This window comes from Bos mutus, chromosome 21, assembly GCF_027580195.1.
Source record: "Bos mutus isolate GX-2022 chromosome 21, NWIPB_WYAK_1.1, whole genome shotgun sequence".
NCBI lineage: Eukaryota > Metazoa > Chordata > Mammalia > Artiodactyla > Bovidae > Bos > Bos mutus.
Window position 1 is genome coordinate 54,224,847 of NC_091637.1, and position 21,664 is coordinate 54,246,510.

A 21,664-nucleotide genomic window follows, 5' to 3' on the forward strand; every position below is an offset into this window, starting at 1 on the left:
CCTGAGTGGGCCCTGCCTCACCGTCCCCAGGCTCTCAGGCCAGCAGCAGCTTCTGCCTGGTCCCCACAGCTCTGCAGTCCCTGTCCTCCCAGAATCCTCCCAGGTCCCCTCCCCCGGACCTCCCTCCAGCCTCTGCTTGCGGACTTGCTAAGATGATTTAAATGGAGAGACCTAGGATCTAGCATTCCAGAGAGGCTAATTTAGAGGAGATCACATTGCACTCTCTTGTGGCCGGGGCCGTTCTAGGAGAGAGAAGACAGGAAGGGCCCAGCCACAGAGGACCATAAGCAGTAAGTAGCTTGTTAGCACAGAAAAAGAACACGGATGATAAATAAAGTATTTTTATTGTCTCTTCCCAAGATGCACAGAGCTTCCCTTCGCCCCCAGGTAGGCCAGGAAGAGAACAGTGGAGGAACAAAGATAAAACACACCTCCAGGAGGAGAAGAGAGCAAGGTGGGCCTGCGGGTGGGTAGGGGGGCTGAAAGGGCGTCTGGAGGTGGGGCAGGGAAGGAGCTGGGCAACTAGAGGGCCTGAGGAGGTGAGCGTGAGGCTCAAGGAGCCCTGGCTGCAGCAACAAAGATGTCTTTGTATCCCTTGATCTCTTTGATCTCGTTGCTGCTGACAAGGACTTGGAGCTGGCGGGGTCCGGCTTTGATGGGGTAGAGATCCACTTCAATTTCGATAGTGTGTCCGGCCACCAGAGTCCCAAGGCTGCGGGTCAGAAAGGGCCTGTTAGAGCCTGGAGTAACTGCTGGGGTGAGTGTTCTGGATTCTGCTCTTGGTCAGTAAGCACCTCCCACCCCACCCTACCCCACCCATACCACCTACCAAACTCAACCTTTTCTGGAGGAAGGTGGGAAGGTGGGGGCAAGGAGGCATCATCCAGGAGACTAAGGACCATCCTATGACCCCACGAGACTCCCCTTATCAAAGACCGGCAGGAGACAGGTGGGTGGCCACAGGACTTACTCATTTGATATCTGCCCATTGATGAGGCCACTGCCTTCCAGCACCATTGTGCAGTGACTCAGAGCCACCGAGAGGGTGTTGGTGAGCGAGATGTGGACTCTCAGTGCCTTGCCCACCTCAGCCCTCTCAGACACCTGTGTGGAGAGAAGACAAGGATATCGTGGAGACGTGGCCTCCTTTCTGCACTCGGTTCAGCAAACTCCATCCATCTGTTGACCACCAGGGACTGTGTATTTAGGGGTTAAGATGCTGCAGGGGAGAGAACAGAAGCCCAGGGTATTCGTGGTTATCACATACCCTGGCCTGTCTTAGAAGCTCACAGTACTTCTGGAAGCCACCGCCAATGGGGAATTGGCACCAAGTTGAAATCTATTCCCTCCCCATCATCTAGCTCAGGATGGCAGTTAGATTTCAACTTAAGTGCCAGCTCCAATCTGTTAGTTGTGACTGATAGGAATGCTGTGTTAAAAAGGATCTTAAAAGTATCCTTCACTTAAAAAATAAATATACAAAAAAAAGGATCTTGAGGACAATCCAGAGTCAATGAGAGGCTAATGATTGATTAGTAATGTCTGACACAGGCATGGGATGAGGAAGTGGTGTCACTGTGCCATCCATATGCCACCAATGGCATCATTCTGAGGCCAAGGTCCCAAGAAATGTTAATGGCAGAGCCCAGACCTGACCCAGGTGGCCCAGACCCCAGCCAGGGTCTTTCCCCCACTCTGCTCTGTCTCCACGTACATTAGCAGACCCACTCTGAGTTTTCTCAGGTGTGCATCACACGTGAGGGCTGTGTCATAGGGCAATCACGGCCTTGGTCTGTGAGTGGGAGGCAGGGGTGCCATCCTGCTCACTTCTTGAGCCCCAGTGCCTAGCATAGTGCCAGCCATATGATGGCTATCTGGTGAACGAGTGTTGGACGGAAATGACTCGCCCACCCAGATCCTCCTGGGAGCGTGTTCTGGCTCAGTCAGAGAATCACAGAAAAGGAAGAACACCTTGTGGCTCCCCTGGAACTCAGAGAAAAGAAACGAGTCCTTTGTACCCTAGTGAGCGTGCCAGAGTGGAGCAAGATCAAAACAGCTTTGGTATCCAGCAGAGTCATACAAATCATGCCATGGTTCCTTAGCAATATGCTCAGTCACACCCAATTCTTTGCAGCCCCATGGACTGTAGACTGCCAGGTTTCCTCGGTCCATGGAATTTTCTAAGCAAGAATGCTGGAGTGGGTTGCCATTTCCTACTCTAGACCTTCCCAACCCAGACATTGAACCTGTGTCTCCTGCATTGGCAGGCAGATTCTTTAACACTGAGCCACCTGGGAATCTCCTTCTCACCAACAGGGACCAATTAATAGCCTAGTTGGCATCTGATGTGTTTGCAGTGCATCCTGCTGTAACCAGGGCTCTGTGTGGTGGGCAGGGCCTCATCTCAGCCCCAGGCTTGTGCCTGCTCTTGTGATTCTGCCCACTGTTCCCCCCGCCCCCGGCCCCCGTGGGAGGCTGCCTGATGACCTCACAGCCCAGGAAACTGTCAGGTGGCCAGATGGTCTATGACATGGAGCCACTCGGTTCTCATTCCCATCGGGGTGGAGAGTAGTGTTGACAAATCCTCCAGGTGCACAGTCAGGTGAGGATTAGGCAGTGGGCGAGTCTTCCAGGTAAGAGGGGAGAGTGGGGGAAGGAGGCTTCAGAGGAAGGAAAGCCCTGGTAAGAGGAGCTGGGCATCATCCCCGCACTCCTCCACTGACCCTTCCTCCACCTGTGTTCATTCCCTGTGCCATGGCCTCGCCAGCCCCTCAGGCCTCTGAACTGGAGAGGTGGGCTCACCTTTCATTTATTTCCCTCCTCCTTGTCACCCCTGTCTTATCAGGTGACAAGGAATTTGGCCTGAGTCTCTCTCAAAACTGTCTCCTCTCCTCCGACATCCAGACACTGCCTTTCTTGTCTCTTTGCCTTAAAATTCTTCTCTACAGTGTCTTCTTGTGCATCCTCCATAAAATGTCACCTCCTCTGGGAAGCCTTCCATTTGCACAGAGCACAGAGACCACACCATACTGCACTCTAATCATCCGTTTGGTGTCCAGGGCAGGGACTGTGTCTTGTCAGCTGCTGTACCCCCAGCCCCTGGGTTGGCTGAGTCAGAGACCCCCCGCAGCCCCTTCTCTGTCCAGATGCCTTACCTCAATAGATAAGTGGGGAGGCTCCAGGGAGATATCTTTTAAAACCAGCATGAACCTCCCTGTCTCCTCCACTTTGGCAATGCCAGACACACGAATCAGCTTTTCATCTGTCAGCTTGTTTCTGTAATTGTTGTAAGGTAGCGAGAGCGGCCACTGTATATCTAAGCACAGACAAAATGCATTTTGAGTCCAGGAATGGGTCTCAGAAAGAGAGAAAGTAAAAATGTGTATGTGTGTGAGAGAGAATGAGTGTGCGTCTACATGTGTATGTGTGTGAGAAAGAGAGAGACAGTACTTACCCTCCACCCCAGCCCCCCAAGGTCACTGCTGTGTTTCCCTGGTGGCAGCATCAGAGGTATAGTACCTGGCATTCAACCTCCTGCCAACAGCAGCTTCACTGCCCGATGTATGTGAGAATGAGTGTGTGTGTGTGTGTGTGTGTGTGTGTGTGTACACTGCGGGTGACTTGTTCATGGCCCCAAGCTCCCTTCCCTGTAGATGCCATTCCAGGCCTGCCTCATACTCACCCTCCCCAAAGTCCAGGGTCAAGTGCACTTTTTGTCTCCAGAGGGGCTGCCGGGTACCACCATTGTGCAGCAGAGTCTGTGCACAGAAGCCCACCACCAGGTGGATGGGCCCCTGAGGGTGGGCTCTGTCCGCCACCCTCCGGGCATGCAGCTTCAGCAGCAGGTCCTGGCCCCACTCAGGCTTCCTGGTCAGGTGAAGCTGCAGCTGTGCCGGCTGGCCCACAGCGCCCCCAGACCCCAACAGATCTAGGAAGGGTGAAGAGGTCCTCCGCACACCCAGCATTTTCTGGGAGGCCTTCATAAACACAGATCGCTCCTCAGGGGATCCTGACAGAAATGAGAGCCAGGAAAGACATCAGTGGGGAGGATTCAAGAGGAACAATGACCTTCTTAGGGAAACAAGGCTCCCAGAAACTCCCAGACCCCCTCCCAAAGTCCCAACCCCAAGAATAGCTGCTAAAAGAGATGATACAGCCTCACAGCTGAGAACACGGGGACGGGTATTGCTGGCTGCTGGACTCAAACCCTCGCTGCATCCTGGTCCCTTCCCCTCTTGGTGCAGGGCTCTGTCACGTATAGCCCAGGGATATCTCCTTGCCTCATAGAGTTGCCAAAAATTGGGGTTAAATGAGCTCCTGAATATAAGCCCTGGATGCTGTTCTTAGTCGTCTTTTGAGGAGGAGGTAGTTAGGTTAGGTGGTGATGGTTTACACGTGAGAGTCATCTTCAAACCTCTTTGCTGCTGGGCAAGCAAAGGAGGTTACAGCTGCCCCCCTCCCTGAAAACCCTGGGGTCCCAGGCACCTTCTGGGTACTTGTAGGAGCTGGTGATGTTCTGGCGCTGGTCTGACCCTACCATCTTGGTGCTGATTTCCTTCCCGATGGAACTGGTGTTATGGGCCAGGATTTCCTGGGCCTGGCCATCTTTCAGTAGCCAAACGACTTCATCAGCGTTCACCTCGGCATACACAAATGGGGTATCGTAAGGCAGGTGGACCTCCCCTTCCCTGATGGCCTTCACGGAGGCAGGGCCACAGCGAAACAGCCCTGGGCAGGGAACAGGAGTTGTGGACCACTAACTTGGCTGCTGACAGGTGGACTAGGGCCAGTGGGTCGTGGCCACGGGAGGCAGAGGAGGGAGGTGGGATGGGGAGAGGCAGTGGCATCACTGAGCCTCCTCCACAGGGTGCTCTCCAGTTCCCATGAATTCATCTGATGCTCACAGCCACCCTGGGAAGCATCATCCTCACCTTCCCTCCTTTACAGGGGAGCAAATGTCTGAGAGGTACAGTGACTTACTGGCCCACCCAGCCGTCAATGGCAAAGTTAGACCCCTGACCCGAAGTTGTCTCTGCTACGACTTTGGAAAGTGGATGAAGTGGGACAGGCATCGCTCCCTTTCGGCCTCCTGCTCACGGGGTCAGTCACTTTGATTGGCCTCCCCACATAGCCCAGGCCCTTCCACAGTGGTCTTCACTCACCGCTGCTGGTTTGCTGGGGAGTGGGGTCCAGAACCTGCCACCCATTGTATCCTGGAGGGAGATCTTTCCGGATCATCCAGCACTCATTCCAGACATGGAAATTCCTGCAGAAGGCAGTAAGGAGAAAAGGGCTCACATTTTCAGAAGATTTGCCAGGTATCAGACCCTACACTTGGAGAAGGAAATGGCAACCCACTCCAGTGTTCTTGCCTGGAAAATCCCAGGGATGGGGGAGCCTGGTGTGCTGCCGTCTATGGGGTCGCACAGAGTCGGACACGACTGAAGTGACTTAGCAGCAGACCCTACACTGAGTGCTTTATATCATTGTTTCTCCTATTTTTTTTTACATTTGAAAGTAATTTCAAGCTTACAGTAAGTTGCAAGACTAGGATAAACACCACCCATATACCCAGTTCATCTATTGTTAGCATTTTGCTCCATTTGCTTTCGCACTGGCTTTCTTTCAGATGGAGATTTTCTAGAATAGGGATCTTCCTTTACATATTCTTATACAGTTCTCAACTTCATGCATTTAATATTTATACTTTATCTACCTTATTGTCTATATTTCAGTGTTGTCAGTTGACCTAATTATGTCCTTTATGGCATTTGTTTCCACCCAGTGCAGAATCACACATTGCTTTTAGTTGTGCAATACCCTCTGTGTCCTTTGAACTGGAAGAGTTCCTCAGGCTGTTTTTATCACATTGACATTTTGAACATAGTCTTGATTGACTGATTTTTATCAGAGTGGCTCTCATTTTGGACTCACCCGATGTTTCCTCATGATTAGGTTCAGGCTGTGTGTTCACAGACAGAATTCTGCACGAATGTATGTCCTCCCCAGATACACTACTGCTCAATGAGCCAGAGAAGTTTCAGCCCTCGAGGAGCTCAGAGAGGGAGGGAGTGCTAGGGACAGCAGCTAATTCTCATACAAACTCAAAAGGTCTTACCTGGAAACTGGCTGGAAAAGCAAAAACAGGAAATCAGATTTGGGGTAGAAGAGAGGAGAAAGGAACCAGGGGAAGCAACGAGAGATCCAAAAATAAAGGGACACACAGAGACACACACAGATGCCAGCCAGGAGGGAGAGTGGGGCAGGGAGAGGAGAGGTCGAGAGAGATCAGAGTAAGTATGCAGAGACAGCTAGTCCTGGCTTTGCCCTGAGAGAGAAACGGAGAAATGTGCAGACAGACAGAAAGGCTCAATGAAGGAAGAGTAAGATGAGGTCAGTATTCAGAGGGCTCACAATCTGTTCATTTGGTTGCCAACCTCAGAGTACATTAACTCATAGTCTTCTATGTCTGGAATGAGCTTGATGTGAGGATCTGATTAGCCGGAACAGCTTTCTGGCTGAGGACTGGCTGAGCACTGGCAACAATGTATGGGGCAGAAATTCCTTAAGGCCAGAAAGCATTGGGTCAGAAAGCATCAGAATTTTCCTGCCCTACCTGGAACGGAGCAGAGATCTGCAGGAGACAGTGCCCCTTACCATATTTTGTCTCGTTTCTGAGTTGGCAGCATCTCTGCATGTTGGTCATAGTAGGTGTCGATGGTCAAGTTCGCATCCGAGTTGTGTGCAGAACGGAAATTGGAAACAACACGTGTTGGAACACCTAAGCATCTCATTACTAAAGAGAGGAAAAGCATGGGGAATTACCAAATCCATTTCAAGCAGAATCACTGGTCTCAGGTACATACTTTGTCACTTTTAAGCTGGAGGAGAGAAAAAGGCCAAGGTGCTTGCAGATCTGTACCTACACCTCCTTTATCCTCAGAGCACCGCACCCAGGCCCAGAAACCTTGCAGCCTACCTGTGCGATCCATGGTTTCCATTCCACCAGAGAAAGAAATCACTTGAGGCTCTTAAAACAATTTACAACACTTAAAACGATTAACAACTCAATTGATCATTTAGGGCTTTTCCCATTCAGCAGCTTTCCAAACCAAAAACAGAGAACCTAAACATTTGATAATCTGAAAGAAAAGAAAAAAAATGAGACCTGTGCTGTGGTCAGAAGAGAAGCAGTGTGACCTTAAGTAGACGGCTTAACTTCTCTGGGCCTTAGTCCTTAGCTTATATGTAACAAAATGGAGTTGGACCAGATGATTTTCAGTTCTGAAATTCTGGATCTTTAACTCAATTCAAATGAAAGAGTTTGAAAGAGGTAAGAGAGAAATCAGAGTATGGATAGAAGAGCAGGATAGATTTATAGAGATACACAGAAGACATCAGTGACAAAGGAAATCTTGCCTGGACAGTGAGGGAATGACCATCTTCGATAAGACAACAGCACCCTCTTGTGGCTTCTTAGGAATCACAAAGCAGACACTATACCATCGTCCTGGAGAAGGAAATGGCAACCCATTCCTACTGCCACCACCAGACACACCTATCAGGGGCAGATGAAATTAAGCCAAGAGCCAGATGTGACCTTTGAAACCCAGGCCCCCACCTGTACAGGCAAGATGAGGAGTTTAGAGAGAGGTTTATCCCACCCCTAAGGAGCCTGGCATGATGCAGTGCCTGGGGTCATGAACAGTCAGACATGATTTAGCGACTGAACAACAATCCTTCTTAGGAGCAAATGGTGCCCATTGAGGCTGCTGTGGGGATGCCAATGCTTTGAAATGTAAGAGGACTATTGAGATTGGCCAGTCTTTTTGTTTTGATTCATTCAAGAGCCCCAAAGGATACCACCGGTCTGCAATCACCTGTCCACTCCCAGCACAGCTCTTGGGCTTTTCACAAATCTTTGGCAGGGGTGAGAGTCAGACCAGGGCTGCGAGTGGCCGGAGGTAACAGCAGAAGCAGCTCTCCTCTCATGCAAAGGCTGTAGATTCTAGGGCCTGGCAGTGGAGAGGCCCAGACGTGGAGCAAAGATACAGATCCAGACCTTCTCCCTCTCTTCACGGAGTCTAAGGGCCTAAGCCCTCCTCCTTAACTCCTGCCTGATCAGGGACATCCCAGCCTAAGGCAAATCTGGCTGTACTAAGTGCTGGCACTGTGCTGAGCATTTTCCAATGAAAACAAATGAGCACAATGAGGTCAATTGATTTCAGCACTCATATTTAAACTTCTCCGCTGTCTGCAGCACCTGTACATAACTATGAAGCTGTGTTGCCCTTCTCATAAAAGTCTAGAACTTCAGCCCCTGTCTCTGCCCTTCGCATTCTGTGCTCCCTCATTCTCCAACTCAGAGTCAACATATCGGTTCAGTAAACATTTCTCGAGCCTCACAGTGGAACAGGCAGCACTGTACCAGGTACTTCTGCCTCTTGGGGGAGGATAAACAGGCACTACAGTGCTTTCCATCTTTCCCTCATATCCACAGATAATATGATTGATGACTAGGGACTAAATTATAAATAACTGATAAATATATAAAACATGGATGCTCCTTAAGGGTAGTTAACAAAGTAGTAAATCTCTTAATTATAACTCCTCAAGAATCTCTCAGTGGTGTTTGGGAGCCGGCAGCTCTGCCTACAGGTGAGATCAGGTTTTCCCAGATCATCTGCTGGCATCTCAAGCGTCCCCCAACTTGCCCCTGACCCCAGGCTCATCTTGAGCTGAGGAGCCTGAGCTGGTGGCAGAAAGAAGCCACTTTTGCCACCACTTTGGGACCAGAAGCCCATCTATCCAGGTGACCATTCTAATAGTCTAACTGCTCCATCAAGGAGTCTGTGGAGTGACTGCAGCACTTCACTGGATATTGCAGGATTCCCTGAGACTAGCGAGTGTGCTGTTTAAGAGCTGAATATCCACGACTCCTTAGCCGTGGGGCTGTAGACAAGCCACAATTAACCGAGATGAAGTAGAGACAATCCCGCCCGACCTCAGAGGGTTATCATAGTCAATAAGCCAGTCTGCATTCCCACCCCGCCCTCCTCACTCACCCGTACACATCACAGCTGCAAAGACCCAGCACTGCCCGTACTTCACAGGCTGCCCGCCCCTGGCCGCCCACTGCCGCAGAATGGCCACGCTGCCCGTCCACTCCAGGGGGCTGACCCCCCGGGAGTAGTCCTCTCCCCAGTTCCCCTGCAGCACGCCGCTGTCGTCGTTGCTGTTGATCTAAAGAGGACAGACAGATGAGTTTCCGAAGTGCCCGTGCTGGGGACGCTGGGGTGGGGCCGGGGAAGCTTCCGGTCTTACCATGGCGCTCACCACCCTGCAGATGTACACCACGTCGTTCCGCTGCGAGTAGTCTTTGGACGGGTTCTTTAAGAAGTACAGGCTCTTGTTCAGAATCTCAAAGCAGATATCTATGATGTCCTCTTCAAACTTGCCGGGGAAGTCACGGGAGAACAAAGAGAAGAATAAAAACGTCTTCAATTCTGAAGCCAACTCGGTAGCACTGACGTTTAGGGATGGTGTATATGTGGTGGGGGTAGGTGCTAAATATCAGACCAGGTCCTGCCTTCAAGGAGCTTATAAGTCAAGTTGGGAATGTGTCAGATTCAGGACTTGAAGAACTAACCTGTGTGTTTCTGAAGGAAAATGAAAATGGAATTTAAAGAGATTAGAGTCAAATGAAAGAAGACTATTGGAGCCGGTGGGCTTGGAAAGACTAAATAGACAGGAAGAGCTCCAGGTAGGGGTGTTCACTTGAGGGCTTTGGGCGCAATGGGTACCAGAGACAGAGGCTCAGAGATGTTCTTTCTGGAGGACTTGTGGGGTTAGGAAACGATCAGATGGATAAATATAAGGCTAGGCATGTGAGGAGTGAGAACAGCATGGAGAGCCTTGAAGTCAGGGAGAGGGTCCAGCATTGATGGTGTGGCACAGAAGACGGTGTAGACCCAGGACATACAACATGTATTTGTACCTGCATCCTAACCCTTTCGGCTATCAAATGCCCTGGTGGTTTTCAAAAAAGTATACAGGTTGTCAGGGAACAGGAAACTGATCTTCCTCAGCAAGGCTCCCTGCTTCCTGCCCCCACCCCACTCTTCCCTCCCAGGGTGTGTGGACAGGGCTGAGATGGCAGTGGGAGGCGGAGGCAAACTATCCTAGCCAAGGCTGGAGGTGGAGAGTAGAAAAGTTGCTCAAAGGTCCCCTGCTGTGTACTCTAACTGGCTAATTGGTGTTATTAAAGAACTGTGTTCATTATTTCAGTTACAATAATGGATTGTGGTTTAATTTTTCAGAGAGTCATCATCTTTTAGAACTGCAGTTGGAAGTATTAGTGAACTAAATGACGTGGTAATTTGCTTCCAAAAAATTCAGTGATGAGGTAGGAGGAATGGGGGAGAATACACCAGGGATCAGCAGTTTTTCTGTAAAAGACCAAATAACTATTTTAGCCTTTGCAGGCCATAGGGTCTCAGTCTCCACACGCAATTCTGCCATTGTGGCGTGAAAGTTATTACAGACGGTACCTCAATCAATGAGCATGCCCGTGTTCCAATAAAAGGGTATTATTAGACAGCGAAGTTTGAACTTCATATAATTTGCACATCACAAAATACAGTCAGCCCTCCGTATCAGTGGGTTCCGCATCCATGGATTCAACCAATAGAATCAAAAATATTAGGGGGAAAAATTCTTGAAAATTCCAAAAAAGCAAAACTTGAATTTGCTGCACAATTCCAGGAGCTATTTACATAGCATTTACATTGTTTTAGGTATTATAAGTATCTAGAGACTTTAAAAGTATATGAGAAGTATATGTGTAGGTTATATGCAAATATTATACTATTCCATTTTATATAAGGGACTTGAGCATGCTTGGTTTTGGTATCTGTGGACGCGTCCTGAAACCAATGCCCTGAAAATACTAAAGGATGATTGCGTTCTTTTTTTTTTTTTAATGTGTGTTTTTTGGCAGTTTGAAAAGTATGAAAACCATTCTAACCTCTTGGGCCATGCAAAAACAGGCAGTGGGCCACAGGCTATAGTTTGTAAATCCTTGATACAGATGAAACAAGATTCACCACAAATTGATCACCATTGAAGGTAAGAGGTTCATGGAGGTTCATTAGAGTAGCCTGTCTACTTGCCTTATGCTTTAAGTTTTTCATACAAAACATTAAAAACTGAGAAGAAAAAGCATTTCCCCTTCCTTCCTTGCGCCTCTCACTCCAGCACTACACACCCTGACTTCTGTTAGTGGTACTTCGCGAGCTAACAGTTGTCTAAGGCCCACTGTTACCTGCCCGTAGTTCCAGGGCCAGGGGGTGATGAATCTTTCATGACCCTTGTAAACAAAGCCATAGTCCATCATGATATACTCCTGCAGCAGCGTTTCACTTGGCAGGTAGACATCGTCCTCTGAGCAGTTAAGAGTAGCAGAGGGGACAAAGCCCCAAACCAAAAAATAAACAGTAATAAAATTAAAAAACAGTAACGACAGTATCTTCCTGGATAATCAGAGAAGCAATGGGTTGATGGCAATAGAAATCAAGACTGGGCTCCTTAAAAGTCTATGTGCTTTTCTAGAGGCCAGCGACATAATCTATACTTTAGAAAAAGATTATCTTCTCTTGGTTTTAAAAGCAGCAAGCTGGTCATAGAGATTTGGAAAATATGGATGACGGAAAGAGGACAATGAAGATCACCCCTTCCCGCTACTGAGACACCCATCATTATATTTTGGTGTAACCTGTCTGCACTTTTTCTGCACATATGTGTAATTAAGATCATATGTGTTCCATTTCCTAGTCGATTTCATTTAACATCAAGCCATGAACTTTTTTATCATCCCATTAAAAATTCTCTGTTAAGGTGATTTTTAGTGAGCACATGGTAACACATTGCATAGATATCCAGCAGTTTATCTTCAGGACTTGCTAAGTAGACCCTCACAGAGCGTTCTCAATCGATCAGTCAGCATTACAACCTGTGAACACGTTATACCTGCACTCCAAGGGTTAAAAAGTAGGATGAAGGTCCCCAGAGGGTGGGTCGTGCTATGACTTGGGCCCTGAGAGATCTCCATCTTCAGAGAGTAGGGACCAATGACTGCACTGGGTGGTGTGAAAAGGGAGACATCGAGCGAGTTGGCATGAACAGTGAAGTCAGAAGCACTCCAGCCCTTGCCTTGTCGGTCTTGGGTGAGCAAGAAGGTGGCTCGGGTTCCCAGCAGCTCCTTGGGTGCTGGTCCTGCGTAGGAGAGAAAGACCCTGAAGTGAGGCTCAAAATCTGTGTGACCTGATTGCCCGGGAACTGGAAGGACCCTTACCTCCTCCCACAACTCGCTAATCCTTTTACCGCCACTAGGTGTCCTCAGACAAACACTTAACATCTGTGTAGTGCTAGTCGTGTCAGACTGTAACCCCATGGACTGTAGCTCACCAGGATCCTCTGTCCATGGGATTTCCCAGGCAAGAATACTGGAGTGGGTAGCCATTCTGTTCTCCAGGGGATCTTCCCGACCCAGGGATCAAACCCAGGTCTGTTGCATTGCAGGCATATTCTTTATTAAGTGCGTGCATGCTAAGTCGCTTCAGTCGTTTCTGAGTCTTTGCAACCCTATGGAGCATAGCCTACCAGGCTCCTCTGTCCATGGAATTATCCAGGCAAGAATACTGGAGTGTGTTGCATGCCCTCCTCCAGGGTATCTTCCCGAGCCAGGGACTGAACCCACGTTTTTTATGTCTCCTGCATTGGCAGGTGGGTTCTTTACCACTACTGTCACCTGGGAAGCCCCTTTACAATGTAGGCCTCAGTGTTTTTTTGTTTTGTTTTTATTCTGTAAAATGGGATCGTAATAGTACCCACCAGAAAGTCTTGTCACGGATTAAATGAGAGAATGTGCGAGATAATGTGCATGAGTTGTTAGCACAGTGCCTGTTGCATATTTAAAAGTTGTCTGTTATTATCACAACCTTAGTTGGCTGAGTCAGCCAGATCTTAAGTGCACTAATAGGGATCTGGGGGGTCCCAGGAGAAGAGAGGGGAGGGTGGTTCAGAAAGCAGGGGCAGGGGCCCTACAGATGAACTTTGTCTTGGGGAGGGGTGGGCTTACCTGTCTCAGCCACAAAGGTGATGGAGTCCTTCTTTGAGTGGAAGGGGCGGTTGAAATGCAGCTGGATGGTGAAGGACTGGCTACGGCGCACGATGAGCCGCTGGAGGCCCATCTCCTGTGTGTGATGCTCCTGGTTGTTCTTGGCGCTCTGCAGGTCGACGGACCTGAGCTCCAAGGCTGCCACTGGGGGGTGAGATGGGGCAAGGGGACAGCTGTGGCTTCCTGGGCTCAGCATCCCCAGTACTTCTCGACATTTCTGTTGCACCTGGCTCTAACTTGGCTATGATTGCTGTCCAGATCTCAGACCCCTCTGCACCCTGCTGCCTAGTTTCAGGACTCAGAGAGCAATTCAGCACCGTGATTCCAGTGACCTCTGAACCTAGCTCAAGAACTGGGGTCCCAGACAACACAACATTTCCAGATAACTGAAACTTAACCCTTGAAGTGCCATCTTGTGGTCTTAATCGCTTTGGTTGACAAGCTTTCTAAAAATTACTCTATTATCCTGATGATAGAAGAAAGAGCATACTAGAATTTTGTATGAATTAAGTCAAAGACAGGCGACTACAGTCCACAGAGTCCCAAAGAGTCAGACACGACTGAGCGACCCACACTTTCTAAGTCAAAGAACTGACTGGAGGCTGGGACCTCAGCTACAGGCAAGTCCCTGCTTTAGGATGTGGGTGCAGCTGGGCACCACAGGGTTATTTACAACTTAATTTCTTACTTCTCAGCCACGTTCCAGGTGGATGAAGACAGTGGCTGCTGCCTAATGTGTATATTTAGTGTATAATCTTAAAAGTCTCATGGCATAATAGGCAAGGTGCAAGACGTCGCCATCTTGGCTGTGAGACCTTGAGCAAGTCACTTAAGGTCCTTGGACATCAGTGTCCTCGGCTGAAAAATGGTGACAATGGTGTGCCCACCTCCTAGGGTTCATGTGGGCATTAAGTGAGGATTCACATGTAAAGGCCTTGGCATGGTGGCAGGTGCAGGGTGAGCGCTCAGGCAGCAGTACTTGCTCTTAGCACTGTTGCCTCGGGTTGTGTTTGCTTCACTGTTTTTGCTGGTGATAAAAACACATTCAGTCCTTTCCCTCCGAGGAGCACATCAGTTATCTTAGTGGTTCTAAACGGGGGAATTTTTGGCCCCTGCAGGACATTTGGCAAAATCTGGAGACGTCTTTGGTTGTCACAACTGGGGGAGAGACTGCTACAGGTGTGTAGTGGGTAGCTACTGGGGATGCTGCCAAACAGCACCCTAAAGGAAAACTCATGTTTGCTCCAGCCAGTTTCTGTGTCGTTTGCAATTTGAACTCTTTTTTCACTAAAGTTCTTTACAATTTCACTAAATGAGTTCACTTTGATGGTTTTAGCCTGTCTTTGTTACCTGGCTGAATTTTTTTGAGTCCTAATTCTTTCACCCAAACACTTTCTCTTGCCATCTGGGAACGGGCGAAACTGTCTTCCAGGTTGTCGTCCGAGTCTTTGGTCATACGATGATTTAGGCATTAAGGGTTAAGTCCAAGGCCAGTGGAGTATTACCGTTGGAGCTTCCTTCCACATTAACACTGAGTCATTGGGAAATACGGGAGCCTGGTGGGCTGCCTTCTCTGGGGTCATACGGAGTCGGACACGACTGAAGCCACTTAGCAGCAGCAGCAGAGATGTTCAGCTAGCTGTGACTACATCTAATTCTTTATGTGAGGAAACTGGATTAGGTGGGGTTTTTTTGTTTTTCTTTTTTTTTTTAGGTGTTTTTAAATTTTCTTCACAGTCTAAAGTCAAATCCAGCTTTCATTTTGTATCTTTCTCACAAATTTGTCAAACATCTGGCTGAAAACAGAACGTGTACAATGCTCCCTTGACCCCCTCTCCTAGTAACAAGCTTTCCTTGAGGCAGATTCAAAGGTGAATCACGGGATCAAATAGTACAAAGTTTTCCAACCTTTTAAATGTAACATAGGTACTTAAATAGTTATATTATTGGAACCAGAAAATTCAGGGCATAATCCAAGACAGATGACTGTGAATAATTAAACAGCATTTTGTAAACATGTCTAACCTATTAGTAGTTTGTGAAATCAATTTAGAGAAATGTGACCAATATTTTTTTAAAGAGTAGAATAGAAAATATCACAATGCATCCTACATTAATTATATTCACTTACTATAATTATGCATTTAGCTCACTGAAGTGTTTTTCATGTCAAGGAGACGGTGACTTCAGAGAACAAAAGGGAGGGCCTTCAAGAGAGCAGGCAAAGAAAGCCAAGAGGATCAACAAGAAGTTCAACAAAACAGGAAATCAAGCAGAATCAATTAGTAAAAAAAACTGTAAAAAAACAACATAGTAACGCCCACAAGGCTGTCTCGCCTTGGCCACCAGCCCACACGGGTTAATGACGAGTAAGATTAGAAGTAAGTCACGGCTGCGTGACTCCTGGTGCTTGACTAACACAAAGACAAGGATATAGAAGGATCAAAATATATCCCCAAGTATTATGAGCCTTAAAGTGAATAGAGACCTTAGAGCAGCTGTGTGCTTGCAGTGAGCTCTGAGGTGCCAACCTCCTGACCTCAGAGACATCAAAACACTTAGACGTCCCAAGTCCCCCTCCGGTCTTGGCTCAGACGTAACCATCACACAGGGACTTTCCTTAACCACTGAACATGATGCCCCATCCCCTGCCCTATGATCATCTGCCATCACAACAGCCTTTTGACTTTCTGCAGAGCACACTTCATAGCATCTAGAATCAGTTTCAGGAAGCAGAAACCTTGGCCATCTTCTCACCCCTGTACGCCTCCCCCATTGCCTAGAAGGAACCATTGTTCCTAATTGCTGATAATTACAGCTGATATTCGCTGAACACTTAGCACATGCTAGGCACTGTGTGAAGCATTTGATGTGTCTGAAATCATTTTTGTTCTCTCAGCCACTCTGGAATGGAGGTGTTCATATTGTCCCTGCCATGCAGCAAGGACACAGCTGGACTCAAACCCCCGTAGGCTGGCTCTAGAGCCTGCCCCCTTAACCTCCACGATCTCCTGCCTTTCCTGGTGGGTGCTTGGAGATGTTTGCGTGGATGGATATGTGTGAAGCACAAGGAGAATAACCTGGCAGGATGACAGCGGGGCTGTAGAGGAGGAGAGAGAGAGGTCATCGAGGGCAGCAGGGCCAGGATGAGGAGTGGCTTGACTCCAGGCTGAGATGCTGCTATTTGCTCAGTAGTAATGTGTGTAACTCTCCCTGATGGGAAGATAAAATGTTCACCTTTCTGAAGGCAGTTTATCAACATTTCTTATGAAATGAAAGGATGCCTTGAAACAAATTCCTTTGATCCACAAATTCTTCTTCTAGAAATTTTTCCTAAGAAAAATCATAATTTGTGTATAAAAGTAAGAACATAAGGATATTCAATGCAACCCAAATATCCTACAAAAAGGATTGGATGTTGTTGTTCAAGTTACTAAGTTGTGTCCAACTCTTTATGATCCCATGGACTGCAGAATGCCGGGCTTCACTGTCCTTCACTATCTATCTCCTGGAGTTTGCTGAAACTCATGTCCATTGAGTCGATGATGCCATCCAACCATCTCATCCTCTGCCACCCTCTTCTTTTGCTTTCAATCTTTCCCAGCATCAGGGTCTTTTCCAATGAGTCAGCTCTTCACATCAGGTGGCCAAAGTAGTGAAGCTTTGGCTTCAGCATCAGTCCTTCCAATGAATATTCAGGGTTGGGTTCCTTTAGGAGGGACTGGTTTGATCTCCCTGCAGTCCAAGGGACTCTCAAGAATCTTCTCCAGCACCAGAGTTTGAGAGTATCATTACTTTGGCACTCAGCCTTCTTTATGATCCAACTCTTACATCCATACATGACTAATGAAAAAACCATAGCTTTGACTAGACAGAACTTTGTTGGCAAAGTGATGTCTCTTCTTATTAAGATGCTTTCTAAGTTTGTCATAGCTTTCCTTCCAAGGAGCAAGTGTCTTTTAATTTCCTGACCACTGTCACTATCCACAGTGATTTTGGAGCCCCCCACAATAAAATCTGTCACTGCTTCCACTTTTTCCCCTTCTATATGCCATAAAGTGAATGTTACATTTTTAGCCAGCTTTTTCAGAATTGAATACGTAAAGTTTATCCCTCTCATCCTAATGTAATCAACAAAAGGACAAAGGATATGGGGAAATAATTCATGCAACTTTAGAAAGCAACACAGAAAATTTTAAAAAAACATTATGTTAACAGATTAACTGCAGGTGGTAAAATTATGGGAAATTTTTCTTTCCTTTGAGTTTTTTTCTGTCAGCCCAGCATTTGCTTTGAACATGTATTCCTTTTGCATTTAAGGAAAAGTATTGCTTTGATTAAAGGGAAGTTTTTGAGGAGTGTCACGATCACAGCTGTGCTTCAGAATTAATCCAGACCAAAGGGAAAGAAGACTAGGCTATGAAGAGCAGTAAGAATTCTATTGCAATAATCTAGGCAAAGGCTAATGAGATCTCGGCAAAGGCATTGGTAGGAAGAACCACCCTGGTGTATGCGAGGGACTGGTGGCCACAGGCATGCAAGCTAGTAAACCTCTGGTGAAATACCTTGACTTCTTGGGCTTCCTAAGGCCTCGGCTAATTTGGATGCAGACTAGGGCAAGTTGAAAGAATCCACTGCCCACAACATCCCAGGCAAGCAGGCTACTAGTAAAGGACTAGAAAGCTCCAGACAGAGGTAGTGAAGGGGACAAGACGGCCCCTGGTACAGTCAGCAGAGGGAGTGGACACCTGCCGTTGAATGTCAGGTGGACTCAGCTCCTTTACTTCTCCTGCCTCTGTCCCTGCTGTTAGTCCAATTCTCCATCAATGTCTTTTCTTTTTCCACTTCTCATTGTTATTGTCAGTTTGGGACTTTGATTAACACTTCATTCTTTTTCATCTCTTGCCTTTTAAGAAATATGAAAGGGCACTTCTGTGTGAGAGCTTACAGAGATTCCAATGTGATGAGATTACTACTGAGCATTTCTGTATAAGGAGGAAAATGTCTCACTACCTAAAGATGCAAGTCCAAATCCTTAGCCAAGCAGTCAAAGCCCTCCACGATGGGGTCCTAACACATGTATCCAGCCTTACCTCCCAATAGCCCATAAATAAACTGGACTTCCCTTGTGTGTATCGTGGCCTCCCAATAGATTGTGCCCAGCTTTACCTCTAGATGCCCCTGCCTCTTCCCAACCTGTGTATGTCTGCATTGTACCCATTCTTCAAGCAAACTCGGCATCCGCTTCCTTGTGAATCCTTCCCTGTTATTTTAGGATGGGGAGCATCTGTAACAAGTTTCATATCTCACTAACATTTACTGAGTGTTATTAAGCACCAGGCTTTACGTGTGTCATGCATTGTCTCCCTCTATTCCTACAACACCCAACAAGATATTACAAATTCCGTATTACGGATGAGCAGACAGAGGATTCGGGAGGTTAAGTAACTTGCCCGGGATCACCTACCTGCTGCTGCTAAGTCGCTTCAGTTGTGTCCGACTCTGTGCAACCCCATAGACGGCAGCCCACCAGGCTCCCCCGTCCCTGGGATTCTCCAGGCAAGAACACTGGAGTAAGGTTGCCATTTCCTTCTCCAATGCATGAAAGTGAAAAGTGAAAGTGAAGTCGCTCAGTCGTGTCCGACTCCTAGCGACCCCATGGATTGCAGCCTACCAGGCTCCTCTGTCCATGGGATTTTCCAGGCAAGAGTACTGGAGTGGGTTGCCACTACCTTCTCCTAGTAAGTAGCAAAATTGTCATTTAAACCTAGACAGTTTGATTGTAGAACCTAGTTCTTAAGTTGGTTTGGAGGTTTTCACTTTTTTTTACTTTCCAAATAAATGACTATTGTGCTTTATTCAAATAAAAACATAACCAACAGACCTGAGAGGAGCAACTCTGGTGGAAGAACTGGGGTGGGGGTTCCCTTGACTGCTCTGTAGAGCCCTATGGGTCTGAAGAACACAGTGGAAACCACAGTCCCTCTTAACCTCCTCATCCTGCAATGCCAGCAAATCAGGGAAGAACAAGCTCTGGCACCCGCCTGGCCTCTTGCCCTGCTCTTCGATTTCTTAGGCTTTGAACCACTTGTCTGTCAGTTAATCATATACTACCATGTTGTTTCTTTGAAACATTATTTTCATTTAATGGTGTCTACATGATTATATTGTTTGATTGTTTCCACTCCGTACTCAGCAATTCAAATAGCTGCTGGCAGGAGAAAAGTGTTACTTGACTGGCTGTACAAGTAAAATGATTAGGTCTTTTACAGCAAATGTAACAAAGGATGAATATCCATTATATATAAAAGTTGCCATAAATATTAAGAAGTCTTGCTATAATCAGAGAAATGCAAATGAAAACAATAATGAGATTCCATCTTTGATCCATTCAGAAATACTTAAAAGAATAACAGTATATTTTGTGAGGGTATATGGAAATGGGCTGTCTCCTATATTTCATATATGGTGTGAGTATAAATTCATACAGACTTTTTAGAGAAATTTGATTGATACTGAAGGGTAGCAGATTATGCCACCCCGAAATACACCACTTCAGAATAAAGATTATTTTGAGCTGAAGGCAATTGAGAGGCAGCAGATAAAAGAAAAGCTCTCTGCCCTCCCCTATTTGCCTAAAAGCAGAACTTAACTTGTAAAGGTGTCCCCCTCCCTGGCTTCCCTGGTGGCTCAGTGCTAAAGAATCTGCCTGCCAGTGCAGGACATGCAAGAGACGCAGGTTCGATCCCTGGGTTGGGAAGATCCCATGGAGCAGGAAATGGCGATCCACTCTGGTATTCTTGCCTGGAAAATTCCAGGGGAACATGGTGGGCTATAGTCCATGGAGTCAAAAAGAGTCAGAAGCAACTGACTGAGCACGCACACTCCCCCTCCCCTCTCTACTAGGAAGGACAGAAGTTAATCACCAGAGACAGCTCTAGACCCTCATCAACCCAGAGATAGCCCCAGAGGAGTCTATATAACAAGGTATTAACTAACCCTTATCTTCCATCAGTTCCCTCCCTTAATTTACCTCCCAACAATCTACTGCCCTAGAAACTCAAAGTCCTTTTCTTTTGTCCTTTCTGTAAAAATGTATGTTCTCTTGTTAATGTGATGTATAAGCCCAAGTTCTCACCACCCCTTGGAGTTACTCATCACAGCATGCTTCTTTGTACATGTGCAGAGCACGTGTTAAGAAACTTCTTTTTTTCTGTTAATCTGTCATTTGCTGATCTAATTTATAGGTCCCCAGCCAACAAGCCTAACTGGGAGAGGGAAAAATGCTAAGTTTTCCCTCCTCTACAAATAGCCATCAAAACTTAAAGTGGATCTTGTATTTGATCCAATAATTCTTCTTTAAGAAATATTTCACATAAGTATTTGTATACATATGCAAAGTTATATTGACAGGGGCAGTATTGTTCATAAGAGAAAAATATTGGAAACAATCTAAATGTCCAGGAATAAGGCATAGTACAAATAAATAAATTTATTAAAGAAATTGTATTTATATGCCCAGAATGGAAAACTATAATTATTTAGACCAATTGATAAACCAATATGTACCAGCCTGCAAAGATTTCTGAGATATATGATTAAGTTTTTTAAAAAGCAAGTCATCAAATAATATATATTATATAATGTTATTGTATAAAACAATTTTATATACCTAGTGTTATTTAAAAGCAGTTAACCAAATTGTTGACAGTTCTTTCCAATGAGGAAGGAGGAGTATTGGGAGTACATTGTACATAAAAGGGGACTTGGGGATTTTTGTCCTAAAATATGAACTTTTTACATTTTATAACAAGCATATGTTTTTGTGTGTATTACTTGTTTAGTTAAAGCATAATATTTTAAAAGATAATATAACATTTTAGGCTTACAGTAATTGGGGATAGCCGAAGGGGGAAATACCCTAGAATTTAGCACTAAAGTACCCTGGAATCTAGCAAAAGAACAAGTCTCTGGAGAAGGCTCTACTAAATTCTGGCTTGTATAAAAATACCGTGTGCATCTCTAATTCCTAATAGTTTATATAATATAGAATTTAGGACACAGCGTTAAGAAATGCACACTCCATCTTATTACCCTCGCCTGGCAGGCTCGGTGTGTCTGTCTGCCAGGCTGACCCGGCCTGCCCGGCCCTGGTCTTCTCAGTCCCAGCAGCAGAGTGGCTGCCGCTCTGAGGGGGCCTGAGCTCAGGGGCCAGGAAAGCTCTCTAAGGAGCAGCTGGACCAGGAGAGGTCTAGGATCCTGGAGGTGGCCCTCCCTCAGCTCCAGAGTCAGCCATGGAAACGACCTCCCAAGTACCAAAGGCACCCTGTGGGCCTCCTCAGACCTTCCAAAGTCATTCCAGTCCCAGGATGTTAAAGAAAAGATTGTCCATAGCTTCAAGGTTAAGCTGAATCCATGCAGAAGGAAAGGAATGACTGTATGATTGTGCCAAGGTCTGATCAAAGGTGAGGAACTAGGAGGAAGGGG

The 21,664-nt window shown here is 46.8% G+C and overlaps 1 protein-coding gene across 1 annotated transcript; it reads right to left on the minus strand.

The window, feature by feature from the left end:
* Positions 1-552: 552 nt before the first annotated feature.
* TGM7 (transglutaminase 7) lies at positions 553-14,633 on the minus strand. The gene is made up of 13 exons (XM_070358211.1): positions 14,528-14,633; positions 13,139-13,321; positions 12,028-12,273; positions 11,324-11,442; positions 9,325-9,453; positions 9,066-9,243; positions 6,658-6,796; positions 5,163-5,266; positions 4,486-4,728; positions 3,683-4,009; positions 3,156-3,316; positions 971-1,104; positions 553-712 (listed from the first exon to the last, which is right to left on the minus strand). Exons 1-13 carry the CDS (start codon positions 14,631-14,633, stop codon positions 553-555), a joined length of 2,229 nt encoding a protein of 742 aa, XP_070214312.1.
* Between the last annotated feature and the right edge of the window lie 7,031 nt (positions 14,634-21,664).